Consider the following 23,498-nt stretch of genomic DNA (forward strand, 5'->3'; position numbering starts at 1 on the left):
AAATGGCGGAACGCGCTAGAGATATTGCCCCAATGGCCGACCAACGGCGCCGCAAGCGTGCTCGACGCAGACGGGTCGCACACGACCGATGCCTGCCTCCGTAGGTTGATCGCAGGATGACAGGCACGGGGACGCCTGCCATCCATTGCACACGCGGTCCCTGAGAGGTCGACCGTTCTGAGTACGGTTCTACAGAAAACGAGGTCATGAAGGGCCTCCGGAGGTAGTGCTCTGCACTGCGGACTGGTGCTGGTGGTACTGGGGGGAGGTCATTTAGTGGGTAGACTTGAGGCCTCATTAGGCCTACCAGGTCCGTTCCCGCACCCAAGTGGTATGCGTAATTGCATTTTTCCCCCTAAACAAAAAAAAGTTTGTTTTTTGGCAATCCTGAAAAGCTAAAAAAATCTAATTATGTTTGTTTTTTGGCAATCCTGAAAAGCTACGCGTTTCTGAGAAAAATCTAATTATGACTAACGAAAATGTGGACAAAGGATACATTATGACTTAAGACGCTACGGGAGCGAAAATGCTAAAATGGAAAGGAGTCCCCCTTTCAATTTGGGAATTTCAGTTAAATATACTAGTGTTATTAAGATTTATCGAAAAAAAATTGTCCATTAAGAACAACTCAGTTAAAAGATATTGCGAAAAAATCTTTAAAATCGAGGTTCCGCTCTCGACTGTTTCCTCCTTCAAAACTTATTTATACGGAACAAAATTTGAGAATCTGAATAACAATGAAATAATCTGTGTCGGACCGTTTAGATTTTTTGGCTAATTGTTACCGATCTTGAGGATCACACCTTTTTTTGAGCCATATGAAATAAGCCGTTATAAGAAATTTTTGATTGGCTCTAGCGTCTTTAAAAATAAAAATAGTAAAAAAATCAAAACGGTCCGACACAGATAAAAATAATAACAATCTGTGTTGAAAAAGTCATTGCTCTATCTTCAAAAACCAGGGAGGAAATAGTCGAGAGCGTTTGTATGGAGAATTGACCTGTATCGTATCTGTTAGAACCTACGTAAGTTTATCAACTATGAAGTTCGTATGTGCACCATTATAAACTCTACTGGTTGAATAGAATCGTCTTCTAGACAATGTCACATTATGTAAACATGTCAGTTTGGTTCAGTTCGTTTGCCTGTGCGGTCGGCCGGCCGCACAAATATACATTGGAAAACTATCTAGTATTTTATTTACTGTGTCCACGGATATTTCCAACTTGATAGCAGATCATGCAGTAAATTTTCTACGATAGTAATAATTTTCCGAAGTGTTCGCGTGAAATTTCATCAAATTATTTTCAAAAATTTTCGCAACAAAAACAAAAGATGGCATCTGCCAGTCAGAATGTTTTCATCGAAAAACTGTCTGGAATACAGAATTATTCATCTTGGAAGTTTATGATGCGGATGGTGCTTATCCACGATGATCTTTGGGAGTGTATAAGCACGCCTGAAAATAGAAATGAAGACGCGAAGAAGCAGGAGAAGGCGCTCGCGAAAATCGCCTTAAACGTACAGCCTTGTGTGTTTCCACAAATTAGAAATGCCAAGACGGCTCGCGAAGCGTGGAGCAACCTGCAAAAGGCATACGAGGACCGAGGCTTGTCACGACGGCTCGGACTGCTACGCACATTGTTCGCCATCAAACTGAGCGAATGTGGTAGCATGGAGGTTTACGTCAACAAGGTCATGGACATATCGCAACAGCTGAGCGACATCGGGAAGGCATTGGAAGATGACTTCGTGGCCGTGATTTTACTTAGTGGCTTGACAAGCGATTACGACCCGTTGATAATGGCTCTAGAAAATTCGAACACGTCACTGTCAAGCGAAAATGTCAAAGCCAAATTGCTTCTAGAAAATTCAAGACGCAATGAGAAAAGTGAAGATGCTACGGCTTTTGCAACTTGAAAAGCACGCAACCCAATTAAATGCTTCAGATGCAAAAAGAGTGGACATACCAAGAAGGATTGTCCAGAAAACTCTGACGGCAAGAAGAGTGGCATGAAAAGCCAGACGATGCTTACTGCATTGGCCGCAGGAGCCAACCGTGACGTTTGGTACGTCGACAGTGGTGCGGCACAGCATTTCTGCAACGATCGCAGCTTTTTATCAGATTTTACTACTGATAAACCAAAGAAGGTATACATCGCGAATGGTGAAGCCTTATTGACAGCTGGGAAAGGAACTGCTCAAGCTTTGTTAAAGGACAATAGTGTGAGATCTATAAGTAATGTATACTTAGTACCTAAATTGTCTGCAAATTTATTATCTGTTAGTGCTATGGACAGGAAAGGTTACGAAATTGTGTTTTGTTCTGGCGTGTGTAAAGTTTTAGATAAAGGGCAGGTTTTAGCTACAGCTACTTAAGGGATGGTATTTATCAACTCGATGCCATCGAAACTCTTTCTGCTGTGTGTAGCGAGCCATCTTCGCAGGCTATGTCTTTGTCTTTGGGTACAGGTGACAGCGTAGCGGTGCCGACTGCTGCCGTGAGCGTGAAGCAAGCGCCACAGATCCCTGCTACTGGAAGCCAGTCAACACAACAAGTTTGGCATCGACGTCTATCTCATCTGAACGCCCGCAGTATGGAGTTACTGAGAAAAGGTATGGTCACTGGTATTTCTTATGACAACAATAATTTTGAGTCGTGTGTTTCCTGTATTTTAGGTAAACAGACTAAGTTGCCATTTCCGAAGAAATCTGAGACCAGGGCTAAGGAAATCCTTGGGTTAGTTCATAGTGACGTCATGGGACCACTACCGTGTCCGTCCATAGGTGGGAAAAGATATTTCCTGTTGTTCATTGATGACTTGTCAAGGAAAACATTTGTTTATTTTCTTAGGCGGAAGGATGAGGTTTTTGAGATGTTTAAAGAATTCAAAGCTCTCGTGGAAAACCAAACCAATAAGAAAATAAAAGTTCTTCGTAGTGACAATGGTGGTGAATATGTCAATTCTAAATTTCAGAAGTTCCTGAAGGCGCATGGAATTCGACATCAGACCACGGTTCCAAGGTCATCAGCTCAGAACGGAGTCGCGGAGCGCGCGATTAGAAGCGTTACGGAGAAAGCCAGGTGCATGCTTCAGGAAGCAGGCTTGAAGAAGGAATTCTGGGCAGAAGCGGTCAACACCGCCGTCTACCTTAAGAATCGCTCTCCGACTAAGGCTGTGATGGGCAGTACACCAGAAGAAAAGTGGACAGGTAAAAAGGAGAATCTTAGCTACCTGCGCATTTTTGGCTGTCAAGCGTATGCCCTTCAGCACAAACGGGACAAACTGGATCCCAAAAGTAAGAAGTATATTTTTGCCGGATACTGTGACGACACAAAAGGTTACAGATTGATAGATCCGGAGAACCCGAAGACTGTCATAAAAGCTAGAAACGTGATTTTTCTAGAACATGCTTTTTGGAATGACACTTCATCAGATGAGTATGACAGTTCACGTTACACTCAGATTAGTTTGACGAACAATGTAACTGTCACTGATAATACTCAGGCGCAACCCGCTTTACCCGTTTTACCCCAAGAGCCCACAGAAATATCTGATGAAAACGCTCAAGATAACAGCGTCATTACAACAGATGATTCTGAGAGCAGCAGTGAGACCCCAGATGACCCTGCGGATGAGACGTATGTCCCAGGAGATTCAACACTGGAAGACTTTGAAAACTCTACGGACGGAACGAGTGAGTTTGAGTCTGCTAATATAGCAAACACTGTATGCAGTGACACAGGGGACCCTCAAACAGTTCGCGAGGCACTGAGTGGCCCGGATGCGAGTAAGTGGAAAGCCGCGATGGCAGAAGAGTATAAATCCTTCATCGATAACAAGTGTTGGACTCTGACTGACCGCGATGCGAAGCAACGGCCTGTCAAATGCAAGTGGATCTTTAAAAGAAAGCTTGGCCTCGATGGGGAAATACTGAGATACAAAGCGCGCCTTGTTGCAAAAGGTTATACCCAGAAATACGGTATTGATTACGAGGAAACTTTTTCTCCTGTAGTAAGATATTCCACTATACGTACGTTACTAGCTTTAGCAACGGAACATAACATGAATATCGAGCATCTTGATGTAAAAACGGCGTTTTTGAATGGAGATTTAAAAGAAACCGTTTTTATGGAGCAGCCAGAAGGCTATAAGATTAAAGGCCAAGAAGATAAAGTTTACAAGTTGAATAAGGCCATATACGGACTGAAGCAAGCTTCGAAGTCTTGGTATGAGAAAATAAATGGCGTTTTGACAAACAAAATGAAGTTCAAACGTTTATCTTCCGAACCTTGTGTTTATGTCAAGTCGAGCGGGAAATCCATTATTATAATTGCGCTCTATGTTAATGACATAATGTTGTTTTCTTCAGCTGATTGCCGAGATACGGCTGGAGTCAAAGAAGAATTAAAGAAGGCCTTTGAAATCAAAGACTTAGGGCCAGCTCATCACATTCTTGGAATGAGGCTTTGCAGACAGAATGACGAGATTACTCTAGACCAGTCAAGCTATATTAAGAAGGTGCTAGAACGATTTCATATGTCGGATTGCAAACCTGCGCGAACACCTATGGAAACAGGTCTGAAGCTCGTGAAATCTACAAAGAAAGATTGTACGCACGACTACAGAGGCCTGATAGGATGTCTAATGTACATAGCGGTATGTACGCGACCAGATATTGCGCATGCTGTCAGCTCACTCAGCCAGTTCAACGACGCGTACGACGAGAACCACTGGAAAGCGGCGAAACGCGTTCTTCGCTATCTGAAAGGTACGCTTAATCATTGTTTAACTTTTCAGAAGTCAGGTTTAGACATCGTCGCATATGCTGATGCTGATTTTGCGTCAAATGAGATCGATCGCCGATCTTATACCGGTTTTGTGTTCAAAATCGGAAATTCTACTATCTCATGGGAGAGTAGGAGACAAAAGACAGTCGCTCTTTCAAGCACGGAGAGTGAGTACATGTGTCTGTCAGATGCTTGTAAAGAGGCTCTCTTTCTACGCAAGTTTCTGTTCGAAATTTACGGGGTACAGTATAGGATTACTTTGTTTAATGACAATCAGTCTGCACTGAAATTGTGTGCTAATTCTATGTACCACGCCAGAACGAAGCACATCGATGTACGGCATCACTTCATCAGGGAAATCGTTGAGGAAGGTACTGTCGTTTTGAAATACCTATCAACTGATGAAATGGTGGCCGATGTTTTAACGAAACCATTGGCAAAAGAAAAACATGATAAGTTTGTTAGTCATTTATTTGTATCATTAAATAAGTGACTTGGCTCTAAGCAATATACTATATATTTGTGAAGGTATAGTTTGTTTTAGATCCGTTTCATGTATGTTTTGACTATTTGTAGTTTTATATGTTACGGATACTTTACGAAATTTACTGATACCTTTGCTATGCCTATTTTTGTGTTGTAGGTAATGTTTTGTTTTTAGACAGCGGATGTGTCTAATGTATTTGCTTAGATTACTATGTGTTTAATGTATGTGATGTACATGAGTTTATATTGGTTCAAGGGCCAATGTTAGAACCTACGTAAGTTTATCAACTATGAAGTTCGTATGTGCACCATTATAAACTCTACTGGTTGAATAGAATCGTCTTCTAGACAATGTCACATTATGTAAACATGTCAGTTTGGTTCAGTTCGTTTGCCTGTGCGGTCGGCCGGCCGCACAAATATACATTGGAAAACTACGAGTATCTAGTATTTTATTTACTGTGTCCACGGATATTTCCAACTGTATCGTCTTAAGAGTTTAGCTATCGTAGAATTAATTCACATCCCGATATTCGGTTGACAATTGCGACCTGTATACAGGATGGAATAAAAAGGTCCGTTCAATTCAAACTTTGCACAACTTTTATTGTGACCAATGCTGAAATCGCAAAAGCAAATTGGGCTGTTTAGTTTCATACATTTCGACTGTCATGATGCCGCTCATTTCTATGAAACAGCCAATTTTTTTTCGCGATTTCAATATTGGTCCCATAATAAAAGTTGTTCATCATGACCTCAAAAGTCACTATGCAAAGTTTGAACGGTCCTTTTTATTTCACCCTGTAGAATATTCGGGCATGCAAATTGCTAACGTTTCAGTCAATTATATTAGTATATTGTATATTTTATATCCATTATTGTTCTGTTGTTGATTGCAATGCAGTAAACGTCTTGTTTAAGAGGATACGGTAGCGAAAATGCTAAAATGGAAAGGACAAGTGTTATTAACTAGATTTATCGAAAAAATATTGTCCATTAAGAACAACTCAGTCAAAAGATATTTCAAAAAAATCTTCCGCTCTCGACTCTTTCCTCCTTCAAAACTTAATCAATCGGAACGAAATTTGAGAATCTGAATAATAATGAAATAATCTATATCGGACCGTTTAGCTTTTTTGGTTAATTGTTACCAATCTTGAGTATCACACCTTTTTTTGCGTCCGTCTTTGGAAATTTTTGATTGGCTCTAGAGTCTTTAAAAAGCAGAATATCAAAAAAATCAAAACGGTCCGACACAGATAAAAATAATAACAATCTGTGTTGAAAAAATCATTGATCTATCTTTAAAAACCAGGGAGGAAATAGTCGAGAGCGTTTGTATGGAGAATTGACCCCTACCGTATCGTCTTAAATAACAAACCATTAAAGGTACCTACACGGTAAGATTAATAGAAAGAACATAAACTTGTATAAAAATAATGCATTTGGCGCACAACCGACCGCTCATGTAGGTAAGTAGTCGCTCATGCGTCTGGCTTTAACGAGGCACAGAACATGCAGAAACATGAGTTTGGAATACATGGCTCGATAACAATAACGTTAAAGAAAATAATATATATTGCATTGAAAAAGTACAATACCTACACAGCGCAATGGATCATTTTACTAGAATCGTTTCTTAGTCGTATCATAGAGATAACAGGCGGCTTACTTATTAGCCGAATGACAATAGTTGACGCTAGACGCCGATCGAAACGCAGTCTAGCTCTGTCGCGCCAATACGAAAGAGCGATAGAGATAGCTAACTACGATAGCGATATCGTGATATCTTGAGCGTTTGTGCTTTTGGCTACGTACACTGACAATACTCACAGAAATTGTATCATTCGATTGAAATTAACAGATTTTTGTATGTGTGTGTGTGTGAGTAATTTACAATTTTGTTCCTATTTACCCCATCCATCTCTATTCACTTGAACGGTCTCTATTTATTTTTTTCTATTTTCCTGTCTTGGATAAATCTCAAGCTCACAAGTCTCACAACACATAAATTAAATTACACTATGTAAATTCTGAACAAAAACATCGCGATACATAATACTTACGGGATACATTTCCATAAATAGCGTTGCATGCGATTTGAATGCTCAAACTGCTGGTCAAGCTGACGTGTTCATCGTTGACGAAACGTGGCGGCCGAAACGCAGTCTGGCTCTGTCCCGCCACTACAGTAGAGCGATAGAGAGAGAGATAGATATGATACATTTTTACGAAGCCTATGCGATTGTGACATTGCCTAGGTACTTCTGTTGCGGTCCAGTGTCCAGAAGTTGGAACTGAAAGCGTTAGATTTCCTAACTGGCAAACATTTCTCAACTATTTACCAATGAAACGTGACTACCTTCAAGCCGATTCTGAATTCAAAATCTAGAAAATTACTTTGCTGATCCGGATTTCCGCAAAAAAACTACAAGTTACGCCTAATTCCATCGATTATTCGATTCTGAATTAACATGTTGTTATATTTATGTCATATTATCAAACCATGGTTAAAATACATTAAATTGTGTGTAACATTTCCAGTAAAGTCAATTTCCATGGGAAAAGTAGGATTCGCCTTATAGCAGAATTGGTCTCCTTGCAATTCCTTCAATGCTACAGTTCGAACTTTGTAGAGTATTTTTGGACTATTTATGTTAAATGTATATCTAATTGGTTTTGTACTTAGTGGTGAATATCCCGCGGTTAGAACTGTTCCCTGCCGCTACAGTGCCGCATGTTACTTTGAAAGGGCATTTACTTCATAATTTTGAATCTATCACGGTAATTTACTCACCAAACAAAGAATTTCATGTGTAGAAGCGCACTGGATAAAAGTTTCTATTGTGCCCTGCAAACGGTCCATTTCTCCGCGGGCGTCAGTCAACTGCAGCTGCACATCATTGTCCGCCAGCTCCCTTCAATGAACTAGTCAATAAGTACAAAATGTACAAAAGGAAAGTCGCAAAAATATCTGACAAAATATTATTTGTAAACCCATAAGAGCAACATAAGAGGTGTCAGATATTTATGCAGCTTTCATTTTGTACTGTTACGCTAACTGTACATACATATACTATACATACAATCACGCCTGTATCCCATAAAGGGGTAGGCAGAACACATAAAACTACTAAAGCTTCAGTGCCACTCTTGGCAAATAAGGGGTTGAAAGGGTTGCCAGCCTCTCGCCTACGCCACAATTTAACCCATATCCCACAGTCGCCTTCTACGACACCCACGGGAAGAAAGGGGGTGGTGAAATTCTTAACCCGTCACCACACAGGTACTATACAGCAATATTAGTGGAATCGATGTGATATCATGCGTGATGTGTCCGATGCTTACGATACGGGCATTAGTTAAGTAGTATTGATTCACCATATTCCTAATATTAGGATAAATGTTCTAAATATGTAACATTTTAATCATAATTGACTCGCTACAAAATTCCACTTCTCCTGTCAAGTTATTCAAGAAGGCAGTGCGCATATTGTAGGCTTATTATTCATAAACACCTGAAGTAAGTTTCGGCTCTGAGTTATTGGATTCTGAATTAATTTCCCAGAGGTTCCGATAAGGCTTAACTTTTGTGCCGATAACTTTTGGGTCACAAATATTTTATTACAGAAACGACACCGCGTCACAAGTTTGTGTTTTTAGTTCAAATCATTTGTCAAAAATAAGTATGTACAATGCAGGTCTTAAGTGTATAATAAAATTACTATGCTTCGCCTGACACACAAAAAGCTAGAGAGAACTTTGATTAAAGTAAAATAGCGGAAGATAGGTGACGCGCCACTCAAATGTGGCCCTCAAAAATCAAGCGACCGTCGCATGATTGCCTTCAGTTGCAATGGGCACTGCGTGCGCATCGGATGTCGTGAGGAAATTATAAATTATTTCTTATGGGTAAAACGTAACCAAAATGCTTTCGTGTGCTTTTATGCGTTGCACAAACCATTCTAAAAGGAAAAACAAATCGCATGGAATCACTATTCACTCGTAAGTACATGAAAAATTTTATTTTCTAAGATAATTTATAAATTCAGTCTTTGTTTTGACGGCCATTTTGCAGAGCGGGATAGAAATATAAGTTTCATTGACGTGCGACCAAATACGCATGATACATTAATGACGCTCTAAGATTGCCTTTTGAGATTTGCATTCGCGGTAGCGTCAGCATAAAATGTTGATCATAATAAATAATTTATATAATAAAACTTTTACCTGGTATTAATAATAATAATAATAAAATACTTTATTGCACACTACAAAACATAAGATACAGTTAGATCCAATGAAATTAACAAACTAGGGTGACAACAGGCGGGCTTATCGCTGAGCAGCGATCTCTACCAGCCAACCTTCAAATAGCGAAACAGCGAACAAGAATAAGTGAACGGGTGGTGCAAATAAAAGAGATAATAGGAAAATAAAAAACACAAATTTAGACACATACCAAGTACACTAATACATAAACATGTATTGATTGTTGATTGATTATATAATTTTTTGTACATTATTTTGTTATTTTTATTTACAAATAATAAAATAATGATCAACTAAAGTTTGTTGCAAAAATGCTTGCCTTATCAACAAGATTTTTTTTAATTCACTCGCACCAAATATGTTTATTTGTTTTCTAGTTTTCCTGGAGATGAACTTGTCAGACACAAAAGGCTTATTGTAGTGCGTAAACAACGACAAGAGCCAGACTGGACGCCTCGACTTTTCTCGCTATAGTGAGGGGAAAAGTTTTGTAAATAACTATTATTTTAAGTATAGGAAAGTACCCTATCGTAAGCAATTTTAATAAGGTTTTTCTTAAAGAAAAAATATGAGTCACTATTTTAGTTCCATCAATTTCAGCCACTTCATATTTTCAAAAAGTAATAGTGTGTTGTGAGACTTGTGAGTGAGATTAGGGTTGCAAATAGAAAAAAAAACAAATGTTTTTTTTCAGAATTATGAAAAAAAAAACCGAGCACCATGGTTTTTTTTCTAAATATGTTTTTTTTCACATGAATAAATAATTCGACAATAACGGTTTTTCGTGACTTGTATTGTAACGTGTTTCAATAACAATAACGTACATTTTAATACGATTAACATTCAGTATACAAACGTTTATTGGGGAATCCCCGATGCTACGTACAGCGTGGAGAGGCGGTCGTGTTGCCAACAGTAAATAGTGATAACTACCAACTACACATTTCGTAAAATGTTACTTTTATAAGACCAGAACTTTAAGTTATTCGTTTAATAGTTAACATTAAGTCTAAAACTGCTTTGCAAATTTTGAGATTTCGTACTTTAGAAAAAAACATACTCCAGAAAAAAAAACTGGTTTTGGGCTTTTTTTCATGTTTTTTTTATGCCAGAAAAAACCATATTTTTTGCAACCCAAAGTGAGATACATGTCATCAAGCTCTTATATTTTCATTTAAATTTTACGAAGTTTCACTTCTTTCGCGCGGAGGAACTCCACGCGCTTTTTTCTAATGTCTGTATCAAATAAGATATTGTTGACAGTTGTGGCAAAAAGTGCCTCATCTAAATTTTGGTTAATAAGTTCATAATTTAGTTTAAAAATAAGACGTAATAAATATAAAAAATATACTAATAATTATGTTTTTTGTTGGTATTTACTTACACCAAACCAAACATCGCTCCACAGTACAAAATAGTAAAGTAATAAATAATAAGTAATTTATTTTGTTTTCATAAAAAATAAGTTGCATAATTCTTATACTCCAATTTGTCTGCTGACGCTTCTTGATTCTTTGCAATGACATTTTTTTTAAATATTTATTAAAGAGCTTTGACATGACACTTGGAAAGAGGCTCATCTCGATGCGCGCATTTGTCTCGTTCGCACTACCGTCGTAATAAATCGGTGTGTCTCTGTCGTTCAATAGCGTAAATTTACATAGCTGTGTGGGTTTTCTTGTATGTAGTAAAGTAAAATCCATAAACCTACGGACCAAATTGACAAGTAAGTGTGAAGGAATGTTGCCACAGTTTGGCCAGTGTCGTTCTTATCGATATTAAAATTATTATTACATCGTAGATTTAAGGTGCACCCAGACGGGACAATGAAATTGGCAATTTGATCGGCTAATCAATATACCAACTTTTTCTGTGATTTCGACAGATCAAAAGGTCTGTAGACCGCTAATTAGAGATATTTTTTTTTTATTTCGAAGCAGCAATAATATTATTCGAAAATTATATAGATATTTATGATATAATTGCCATAGCGTGACAGATAATTTATTATCGTCGGACATGGTATTTTATTTTTTACCTACAGGCTCGGAAACCTTTTTATGTTTTAAAACTAGTCGGGTAAAAATGCATGGTATTCATCCACTACCTCGAAGATACAAACTTGTCTGTTGTATGTACTTTACAACTTGTCGATATATTGTTATCGACATATACCCTTCCCTATTTTAATTTTGCTGTTCCTGGTATCATTTTACCTGTCAGTCATTTGTCAATTTAGTCCGTAGGATTATGAATTTTACTTTAGTGTGTAGTGCCATTTATTAGCTGACAATTAGTATTGACGTGCCGTATCTTCCGCTATTTTACTTTAATCAAAGAGAGAGAACATAATTATATCGTGCCCCTCCACACACACAGTTACCACTTATGTGTTCAGTTTTTTTTATACAACGACTGAATGATTAAAACATTTAAATATTACAAGCAGAACTGTGGTAAAATTACATCAAATTCCAGTTCAAGTTTCAAGAGGACAGACATTATAAAAAATAAAGTGTACAAAAATCGCCCATTTTATTTAGTAACAGAAATATAAGATATATTACAATTACGTTATTTTACAAAGTTAAACTTAGGGTAGTAAAAACTGTTCTGCCTATCACGTGGTCCATTTCAAATTCACTGACTGAGTAATTACTCAGCAAAACTTTGTTGCTGTCCATCAGTTTGAAATTTAGGGAGACTTTTATCCAAATTATATACTAGACTGTTTCCTGTTCTATTACAGTTACCTCGACCAATTAGTTACTAACTTTTTGACAGTGTTGTAATAGCTCTTAAAGAAAACTTTACACTTTAGAATAAAATAGCCGACATGTCGGTATTGTAGAGAATGAGGCTTGCAATGTTTATTTTTATTTACTTACCTACTTCATTTTAAGAACTTTAAAAACCTACTTATCTAAGTATTATAAAAATGGACTAAAACACAGGATTGATTGTATTAAAGCTCAAGCTGTATTTAATCAATATTGGAAATTATTTAACGTTTACTACATTTATAACAAATTTCACAAACAAAAACTGTTATCGATACAATCCAACCAGTCACCAATACTACGTAACATCCCGCGTAGTGTCCAGCGTTCATTGCTTCTGATTTTTCTCTCTCTTTCGTTGATTTCGTTTTGGCATGATCTACTGAGAACTTCTCAATGAAACCCCCTTCGTTTAATCGCTCAAGCACTTGATTAACGGGTTCCACCATTGGAGAGAATTTCTTGAAAAATAAAACGCTGGGACTCGTCACAATGATCTGAGGCACAATATGTATATTTCCATGATGATTTTCAATAAAATTTTCAGCGGTAACCTTTTTTACGGCCAGAACGTACTTCATTCCTTTCGATAAACTGACCATAGTTTCAAATTGTCGGTGTCATGCAAGGGTTTCCAATGGTTATATACTTCAGGGACGTCAATGAACAACTCCTGAAGTGTCGGGTAACCACCAAATGGATAACCAGAACTTAATATGTCCTCAAGGTTATTGAATTCCGGAGAGGTGTAGTTATTTTTCATAGCATGTATAAGTGATGTCTGATAAAAAGTTCGAATCATAAAACAATAATATACCCATAACATAAATATGGTGAAATATGCCGGTTTTGAAGGCAATGTTGTCTTGGGCATGCCCATGAGAATTGCCCAAGCATTGAATAAGAAGTGTTTATGAGGACGCGATGTTTTTTTAATCCTTTTAGAAATTTTAGTCCAGTATTTGGTTTTTAGGAATACAGCTATCATTATCACGAATAAAAATGTAAAAGTTAGAGATATCCTTGCCGTTATTTGAAATGGTCGCAGAAGCTTTTGCCAAGCTGGCAGCGGCGTTGTAGGATGAGTGACCCATACAAGATTCATCGAATAGTAGTTTTTAGATAAATGGAAATTATTGTATCTCGTCAGCGTTATACATGAGGACGTCATAGAGAAATTAGCAAGACCGTAATAAACGTCTCCTAAGGATCCTGTCCAGTTACCATTTTTGTCCAGTTGCCCAAAGCCGCACCCCCTACGCGGAGTAATTACCTTCAGAGTAGCGTTTAAGGCTTCCGCAAGGAGAAGCAAGAGATCACCGTCAGCACCACGTGGGGTTCCCGATTCCAGAGACATGAGCGAGGCCTGACTTATCGTAGACACAATTACCGGACACCCGTGAAAATTTTTCAGTTTCATGTGAAATACCTCTGTGCATGTACTTTCATTACACGTTTTCATTACAGGTGCGTGAGGTGCACTTATTCCACATTTTTCGTCGTGATAAACAGAATATGTAAAACCAATTGAATTGCTAGCTGCAGACTTATCATTAATAAGTACTACATTGGTTATCTTGCGATTCCAGAATAAGTCCATCGCTTTTCGCTCTTCGCAGTTCTCACAAATGACAATAAATTTTCCAGTATTGTCTAATTGCTTGTTGCGCATCCAATTCAGAATATGTTTTATGCTAATCAAGTCTGATCCAAAGATTACAAACTGGATAATCTTGTTTCTACGATTATATTTTTCGGAATCGAGAAATGCATTACCAACGATTATGCTTTTCCGGTAAAGTTGCAAGAACACGCTTAATCCGAGAAGAACTGACGAGTTATAGAGAACCAAAGTCACGTATCTCCATTCGAAGTTGTTGAGGGCTACCTTAGCAGCAGTGATGGCTAAGTTTTGAGCCTCTGTGTTTCCTTCATTGTAAAGAATTATATCGGTATTAAGGTTGCTATCTATCGGCATGTCGATGTTCTCCGAAGCCTTTATGTAGTATATTCAATATTTTGCTCCAGTTACTACTATACTGTACCATGCATTCGTTTAAATAGTAAATCGGAAATTGAATTTTTAACTACCGTAGGTTATGGGTTATAAATCAGACATGGGCATTTTATTTAATAACTGTATGTATTTTATTATATCTAACACAAGACAGCGTGTGGCGAGCTAATGGAAAAGGGTGACCCTTTCTTTCGAATGTTGTTTGGAAACTCTCGACAATGTATGCTAGTGTTGAGAATTCACAATTCTTCCACATATAACTTCTACAGCAAAAAATATAACTGAGACTACATAACCGCCAAGTAAAGTAAAAAAACTGCCCATGAAATGTTGCAGCCGAAGCGCTTCCCTACGCTGTTCCTTCGAATTCTGAAGTATTGTAATACCCTTTCTATAAAAACGCGCATACAGTCGTTCACTAAATCCACCTTCCAAAGAAGCACTCAAGATCCGACTCACAGGCGCAGTTAAGTGAGAAAACTTCTTAAAAAATATAACTGTAGGGCTATTTGCAATCTTTTCCGGTATAATTTGCAAATGTCTTGTACCTTTGTATTTTATTAGTCTAAAATAGACTGTCTCTCTGTTCATGGCAATAGCAAAGTCCAAACTTCCATTTGAAATACTGTCTACAACTTGGCGACCTTCTGCTAGGTTCATGACTATATAATTGTCGTATATGAAACTATCGTCCGAATAGTATTCTTTATAAACAGCGATTCCTCCAAATGGCTTTTTAGTATCAAGAATATCTTGAAATGTATAAAATGGTTCGTCATAAATATTCTGTTTCAAAATACTTATCAGCGCCGCCTGGTACACTGTTCTGATAACAAAACAAAACCAAACCCAGATACCGATCAATATTAGTAGAGAGGGTTTAGAGGGCGTTTTACTTACAGGCAATCCCATGAAGATAACCCAAGAATAAAATAGCAAGTTAGACTTCGGCGGGCTTATTTTTAAAACTTTTATAACTTTTCTCCAAGTACGTGTCTTTGTAAATGTATTGATAAAAACAATTCCAACAAATATAAAAAAAATTAGGACTCTGACGTCGCTTCCCAAAGGGTATAACAGTTTTTCCCAGGCTGGCTTGAGGTTGGGCATGTCCGCAGCCCACACTATATCCATGGAACTGTATGTGAAAGAAATTTGAAAATTTGCGTATTTATCAGGAGACAACGGAGCGGAGCACATTGCGGCATGAGCTACGTCATTGAATACTTCGCCGAGAGACCCTGTCCAGTTGTTGTTAACAAATTCTCCCCAGTCGCTGCCGTCTGTAGGCGTTTTTATGACTAGTGAAGCATTCAAAATATCCACCACTAAAGTCAAAAGATCACCGTCTTTACCTCCTGGAGGGCTATTGTTTCTTAAATACATAAATGGATGTTGCTCGAAGGTTGATACAATGAAAGGGCACTTGTACATATTAGAAAACTTTTCTGGATACGCTGATTTAAAACAAGAATCGTCGTGACAGTTTAAACTTATATTTAACTGTACAGGTTCGCTATTCAAGCATTTCTCTGGCAACACAAGAAAATATGACGATACTGTCGGCTCCTTGTCTCCAAAGGAACCTCTAATTAATAACACATTTACTATAAAAACACTTGACAGTGTTTCGAAAATTTCTTTATCACCACAATTTTCACTTTCTATAGAATAACACATAATAATATATTTTCCTGTTGTGTCATACTGGTTCTTGGCAAGCCATCTGAGCATGCCAGTTATCTCTGAAGCCTCCTGTGCAAACAACACGAATTGCTGTACTGATCCGAATCGACGCTGAGGTATGAATTCTCCCAGCTTCAGCTGTACTGACTGGTTGTAATTTCTTAAAAACGTCGCCAAGCCAATCAATTTAATATTGTTAAACATAACCAAAGTAACATATCGCCATTCAAAATTATAAAATGCTATCTTTGCAGCTATCTTACTCATATTTCTAATGAATGGAAATTCGTTGTTGATGAAGAGTTGTGAATTGTTCAAAGCCATTTCACAGTGTTGGATATGGAACATTGTAATCCGGCACAGTACATGACATATTATAAAGCTTACAGTCATTTGTCACGCTATAAAATAGAATCTGTAATTACTAATGCGCATGTTACAGTTATTACCTTTTAGGTGACTATGTGGTTATTTTCTTAATGCACTTTTACCTGTAATCGTGATTGAAATGAAATGAAATGACTCAGTTGGGAGGGGGTATCCACTATGGGACCGGCAAGAAACTCGGCGGGCAACTTCTTTTCAAAACATTACATCTTATAATTAACATGCATTAAATAACAACATACAATTTAACATGCAAAAGTATTCATCAAAGAATATGAACAGACTAGGTACTCTATGGAAATCAATTTCAATAAATTATATTATTGCTTAATAATACGTCGTTCTTCTTCAGAGAAAACATATCAAATTGTCATAGAAGAAAAAGATAATATGAATCTCAATATCATTAAATATGTAATTTACCTACACAACATAAAATATAAAATATTTGATGTGCTTTCTTATCTGAACTGTGTCCTCTATACATAATACAATTATTTTAATTGCTATTCGTTTTTTGTAGTTTCTGGTTCGGGCCATGCATGTTTGTCTGTCAAATAGTCCTCGACTCTGTAATAAGCCTTTAACATCAATGATTTTTTTAAGTAGTTCTTAAGAGCTGGGAGGGGTAATCTCAAAGCAGTGTCAGACTGAATGAAGTGAATACTGACAATAAATGAACATTTTTTTGCCTGCCTTTTTTACGATTAGGGGGAATTAATTGCAATAAGCATCGTAATGATTGTACAGGTATTTACAGATAGGAAGTAACATAATATAGATAAACGGAGCTAGATTTGGCTTATGTTTACAATGACTTTTTTATTATACTTTTTTCTGATCTCACGGGGGCAATGTACAGTCGCCATTATTTATATCGGATCAGTCAAAGTGCTCAGAAATATCTGAATTCACGCCTATACCTATTGTCAAGGCGACAAGGCATAGATATTTTTGCGCGCCCCGGCCGCTTATCTGATGGCGACTGCGATGGTTAAGTGATAATTTTCTTTTCGTCTCACCCTCTCGTGTTATTTAAAATAAATAAAGCAGACGGGAAAACAGCGTTTTGCAGCCGAGCCTTTTTAACCGCCGCCTCAAATCTCTCAAAAGAAGGTGGTTCTCTATTCGTCTGTGTTTTTTTAAATTTCTGTTCCTCGATATCTCCGTCGTTACTGGACCTATTTTGAAATTTTTTTTTTGATTGAATGTATATACATACAGATTGGTCCCATTTTTCTCAGAACCCAGTTCTGATAATGGGATCCTGGAAAAATCGAGGGAACTCCTCAAATCTAAAAGGCATACATATGGCGATTTGTGTTTTTAAAGGAACAGCATGCATTTACGTACGGAACAGTGACATTTGGTGCAGTGGAACTGCAGATGATGGTCAGAACCAAACTCCTCAAACCGAACGGCACACTTATAGTAACTTTGGTATTTTTATAAGAACAGCATGCATTTAAGTTCAGAACAGTAACATTTATTTAGTTATATTTGTCAAGAAGTTATATTTTTCTTTTCAAGTCAAATTTTGTCAAGCTTCGATTTCTTATAATCGGATTCATGAGGAATTGAGGAAACTCCTCAAACCTTAACGGTATACGTATATTGATTTTATACGTATAATTATGGTATCAAATAATTAAAGCATAAAAAGCAGTTTAAAAAAAATACCTACACATTTCTACATAATCCAACATTCGCAAGTAGCTTTCACCAGAACCCAAAAGGCGGCGGTTTTTTTTCTTAAAAATTATTATTTTAAAACAATCGTTGTAATGTAGCTGTGTTCGTATGTTGTTGATATTCGAGGCGGGGTGATATTGCTTAGCCTCCCAAGAGATGCCCTGACTTAACTCCGGCAGACTTCTTGTAGGGTTACTTAAAGTGAACTAGTGAAAGGGCAAAATAAAATTAAAATGTTTTAAAAACTTTTCTGTAAGTACTAAGTAAGTACTACTACTAACTTTAATTTAATTTGACAATCGGTCTCGTTTAGCGTGTAGCGATATACAGTGAGCCTGGCTGCTAAGCCGCGGTCGTGTGGGTTCGAATCCCAGTAAGGGCATTTATTTGTGTGATCTACACAGATATTTATTCCCGAGTCATGGATGTTTTCTATGTATACTTATGAGTATATATTTATCTATATAAGAATGTAGGTATATCGTCGCCTAGCACAAGGTTTGCTTAGTTTGGGGCTAGGTTGATATGTGTAAGGTCACCCCAATAAATAAATAATAATAATAAATGAAAATTAAGTCACTCAAAAACACCTCAATTCTATGTCTGGTTTAATTTATCGCCCGTATTACGCTTACACGCTGTAAATTTTTGTTTATTCCACGTGAATTACGCCGCTTGTCATTCTCTACCAATCACACATACTTAGGGAGAATCTGAAAGGAGTTCTTTTCTACATTTTTTTTTAGTTATTTGTCGTTAGATTACGTGCGCATTGGGTAGCTTGTGGTCACCGGTCGGTAGTTGGAAAATAACGATTCCACGTACTGCAAAATGGGACAGTAGGGATTTCGGGGATGGTAGGGATGCGAGTACAGAAATCTTTTTCAGCTATTACTTTAATTTTCTGGAGTCAGGATGTGCTTAAAGCAAAAGGACTCATTCTTTTCATAGCAACACAAGTAGCCAAATCATAAATTATATACTTACCATTAAAATTATTTTTCACCACACCAAAGAAAGTGGAAAGTAATTTCATACAAATTGTAACTTGATGTCTTAAGACGATACGGTAGGGGTAAATTCTCCATACAAACGCTCTCGACTATTTCCTCCCTGGATTCTGAAGATAGAGGAATGATTTTTTCAACACAGATTGTTATTATTTTTATCTGTGTCGGACCGTTTTGATTTTTTTGATATTCTGCTTTTTAAAGATTCTAGAGCAAATCAAAGATTTCCAAAAAAGGCCTTTTTCATTGTGGCGCAAAAAAGGTGTGATACTCAAGATTGGTAACAATTAACCAAAAAAGGTAAACGGTCCGACATAGATTATTTCATTGTTATTCAGATTCTTAAATTTCGTTCCGATTGATCAAGTTTTGAAGGAGGAAAGAGTCGAGAGCGGAACCTCGATTTTAAAGATTTTTTTGAAATATCTTTTGACTGAGTTGTTCTTAATGGACAATTTTTTTCCGATAAATCTAGTTAATAACACTTGTCCTTTCCATTTTAGCATTTTCGCTACCGTATCCTCTTAAGCTGGGTGGTAGATTTTACCTATAAATGATGATTTCCAATCATAAATACTGAATAAATAACTATTAAAATGTATATTTGTTCCCCTTTTAAGTAGCTAACAAATACCTGTGTTAACGGGCACCGATCTTCCTGAAGTAATGTGAACAAAATTAAAATTTAGAAAAAAACCCCGACCGCGACATAGCATTAGACTAAGAACATGGCTAAGAACACTCCCGACTTACTCAGCTTTCAGACAAAAAAAACTAAATCCAAATCGGTTCACCCGTTCGGGAGCTACAATGCCACAGACAGACACACACACACACACAGACAGACAGACATACAGACAGACAGACACACACACAGACAGACATGTCAAACTTATTAATTAACTTATTAACTTATTAATATTAAACAATAAGTAATACGGTTAGGTAATTAAGAGTAAACATTAGATTTAACTATTTTACCACATATCACTTCAACAGCAAAGAAAATAGTCGACAGAAACCAACCGCCAAACAAAATTATGAAACTCCCCATGAAATGTTCAAGGCGTAGCGGTGCTGGGCCTTGCTTCGTCGACGGGCGCAGAAACGAAACCGCCTTCGTGAAGAAACGTGAATACATCCTTTGGCTGAATCCTCCTTCTAGAGAAACACTCAAGATACGACTTACAGGATTAGTTAAGAAGGAATACTTCTTGAAATAAATAACGGCTGGGCTGTTGGCGATCTTTTTCGGAATTATTTGTAATTGCCTTGAACCTTTAAATTCCATTAATCTAAAGTAGATCGATTCTTTTTTCATAGCAATCACAAAGTCCAATGATCCATTCGATATCTTATCGACTGTATGACGTGCCTCTGTTAAGTTTTTGTCAATATAATTTTCATAAATGTATTTATCATCAGAATAATATTCCTTGTAAATAGAAAGACCTCCAAAAGGTATTTTGGTTGCCAAAGTATCCTCAAATGTTTCAAATGCTTGTTCATATATACGCTGTTTCATAATGTTTACCAGTTCCGCCTGGTACACTGTCCTGATAATAAAGCTAGCCCAAATCCAGAGTCCGATCACCACTAGAAGAGACGGCTTCGAGGGCATTCTAACAATGGGTAACCCCATAAAAATAATCCACGAATAGAACAGTAGGTTCGACTTCGGCGGGCTGATCCTGAGAACGCGTATAACTTTTCTCCAAGTACGCGTATTAATAAAACTATTCGTAAAAATAATCCCAATAAAGAGGAAGAAAACGATAACTCTTACGGTCATTCCAAACGGATATAATAGTTTTTCCCAGGCCGGCTTGAGGGCAGGCAGGCCTGCTGCCCACACTATATCCATTGAACTGTATGTAAAAGAAATTTGAAAATTTGCATATTTTGTCGGAGAGAGCGGAGCGGAGCACATAGAAGCGTGAGCTAGGCCGTTGAACACATCGCCGAGAGATCCCGTCCAGTTGTTATTCACTAATTTGCCCCAATCGTCGCCATCCTTCGGCGTTTTAATGACCAGTGAAGCATTCAAAATGTCCACTACTAAATTCAAAAGATCTCCATCTTTACCATGCGGTGCGCTATCATTGCTTAAGTACATGAATGGGTGTTGCTCGAATGTTGAAACAATAAATGGACACTGATGCATATTCGAAAACTTTTCCGGGAATGCAGACTTGAAACATGTATCATTTGCACAATTCAAACTAATATTAAGCTTGACAGGTTCGCTATTCATGCATTTTTGTGGTAAGACAAAAAAATAGGACAATATGTTAGGTTCTGTGTCGCCAAGAGAACCCTTAATTAATATAACATTTACGATATAGACACTAGATAAAGTGTCAAAGATTTCTTTTTCGCTGCACGTGTTATCAGTTGAATAGCAAAGTATGACAAATTTTCCTGTTGTATCATACTGGTTTTGGGCTAACCACCGTAGCATGCCAGATAATTCAGAAGATGTTTGACCGAGCAACACGAACTGTGGTATCACGGCTCGGTGGTAAGGAATGAATTTTCCCATTTTCACCACAACTGACTGCTTGTAATTGCTCAAGAACGACGCAACCCCGATTAAGTTTATATTGCTGAACATCACCAAAGCAACGTACCGCCATTCAAAATTGTAAAATGCGATTTTGGCTGCTATCTTGCTCATGTTTCTTATAAATGGGAAATTGTCGTTGATGAGCAACTGGGTATTGTTTAAAGTCATTTGAAAATAAAATAATTATATACTAGTTTAATACAGGTTCGTAATCCTGCACTTTGTATGGAATAAGTGCATGCACTGATTTGTCACGCTATACAAAAATCAGTGATGACCAATTGATCACTCCATATATTACAGTTGTTATCTTTTAGATGATTAACTATTCAAATATTTCTAATAGATTGCATTTTGAACAGAAGCGTAGGTAATTAAGAGTTTTTTTTTTATCGAAATTACATTTTTCTTTTTTTACCTACTTAATCGCCAAGCCACATTTAATTACTTTGAATCGTGTGTAGACTTGTGAAGTTTTAGGGCGTGTCCATTTAAAAGCTTGACTTAGAGATACACCGTGTGTTTTTTTGTTTTCCTATAAATTAAAATACGATTAATTCGTCTCGGTTCTCTTGCCGAATCGTGAATTATTTCGGAGTTGACATTTAGCTTCCCACCATCTAGTCCCACTACCGGAACAAGGAAAAAAAATTGGAACATAATTACATAATTTAATTAAATTTAAACTAGGACTAGGGAATTTTACCACCCCCTTTCTTCCCGTGGGTGTCGTAGAAGGCGACTATGGGATATGGGTTAAATTGTGGCGTAGGCGAGAGGCTGGCAACCTGTCACTGCAATGTCACAGTTTCGTTTTCTTTCAACCCCTTATTTGCCAGGAGTGGCACTGAAGCTTTGGTAGTTTCGTGTGCTCTGCCTACCCCTTTATGGGATACAGGCGTGATTGTATGTATGTTAAACTAGGACATTTCAATAATAAACACACCATTTATGACCTCATCAATTGTTTTGAAGAATACAAGATGGCGCCCAGCCGATAGGAACACACTTTCTGAAACGGTTATTTTGTGTGTGGGTCGCAGTTTTCACCTAACCCACTTTATGATAGCAGTTTGTTTGTATGTGGGACGCAGTTCTAACCTAACCCTCTGTGACATCAGTTCGTTTGTATGGGCCGCAGTCCTAACCTAACCCAATCCACATCCTGAAAACAATTCGTTTGTGTGTAGATCGTAGTTCTAACGCAACCTAACCTACTTTCTGATAGCAGTTCGTATGTATTGAGCGGGAGGGGCTACTTTTGGTATCATTATATTTTATTTGGTGATATAGCCTGATATAGTAAGCTACATCGGGGCAAATCCCGACTGGAGGGCCATTGTAACTGATCCATTTTTTCCCTTATTACAATACTAAGTTGAGTTCCACATGTATCCACTGAACACACCAACCATATGTATATAACCTGTGGACACTCTATTTAATAATGCAAACATTGTAAAACATGGAAATAAATGGATCAGTTGCATTTGCCCCAGTAGAAATTGCCCCGCTATACCTTACGTATAGGTACATTTTATGGCAATCTATTATTTATTTAGGATAAAAAGAGCATGAATCTGGTGTTAAAAATTTGGTGATCATGTACTGAACTTTCTGAACTAAAACTTGTACTTAATTTTTACCTACATATAATTACGCATATAAGGTAACTGTACCATATTACGGGAACTTAAGACGTTTCCTACTTTAAGTGAGGATTGAAACAAAAATGCGAAGTTTCTAGTCGTGTTAACTATTTTATTTTGAGGATAAGTCTTCTACGATCGATTTAAGACACTATTTTGCA

The 23,498-nt window shown here is 37.4% G+C and overlaps 3 protein-coding genes across 3 annotated transcripts; all 3 read right to left on the reverse strand.

Annotated features, from left to right (window-relative positions):
* Window positions 1-12,554: 12,554 nt before the first annotated feature.
* LOC125224640 lies at window positions 12,555-14,308 on the reverse strand. The gene is given in 2 exon segments (XM_048128066.1): window positions 12,555-12,943; window positions 12,946-14,308. Coding segments are annotated over 2 exon segments (1,752 nt in total).
* Window positions 14,309-14,572: 264 nt separating this feature from the next.
* LOC125224641 lies at window positions 14,573-16,357 on the reverse strand. Its single transcript, XM_048128067.1, has one exon. The coding sequence runs from the start codon at window positions 16,355-16,357 to the stop codon at window positions 14,573-14,575; it is 1,785 nt and encodes a 594-aa protein (XP_047984024.1).
* Window positions 16,358-20,071: 3,714 nt separating this feature from the next.
* Window positions 20,072-21,799, reverse strand: LOC125242558. Its single transcript, XM_048151323.1, has one exon. It carries the CDS (start codon window positions 21,797-21,799, stop codon window positions 20,072-20,074), a length of 1,728 nt encoding a protein of 575 aa, XP_048007280.1.
* Window positions 21,800-23,498: the final 1,699 nt, after the last annotated feature.

This window comes from Leguminivora glycinivorella, chromosome 3 (genome assembly GCF_023078275.1).
Source record: "Leguminivora glycinivorella isolate SPB_JAAS2020 chromosome 3, LegGlyc_1.1, whole genome shotgun sequence".
Lineage (NCBI taxonomy): Eukaryota > Metazoa > Arthropoda > Insecta > Lepidoptera > Tortricidae > Leguminivora > Leguminivora glycinivorella.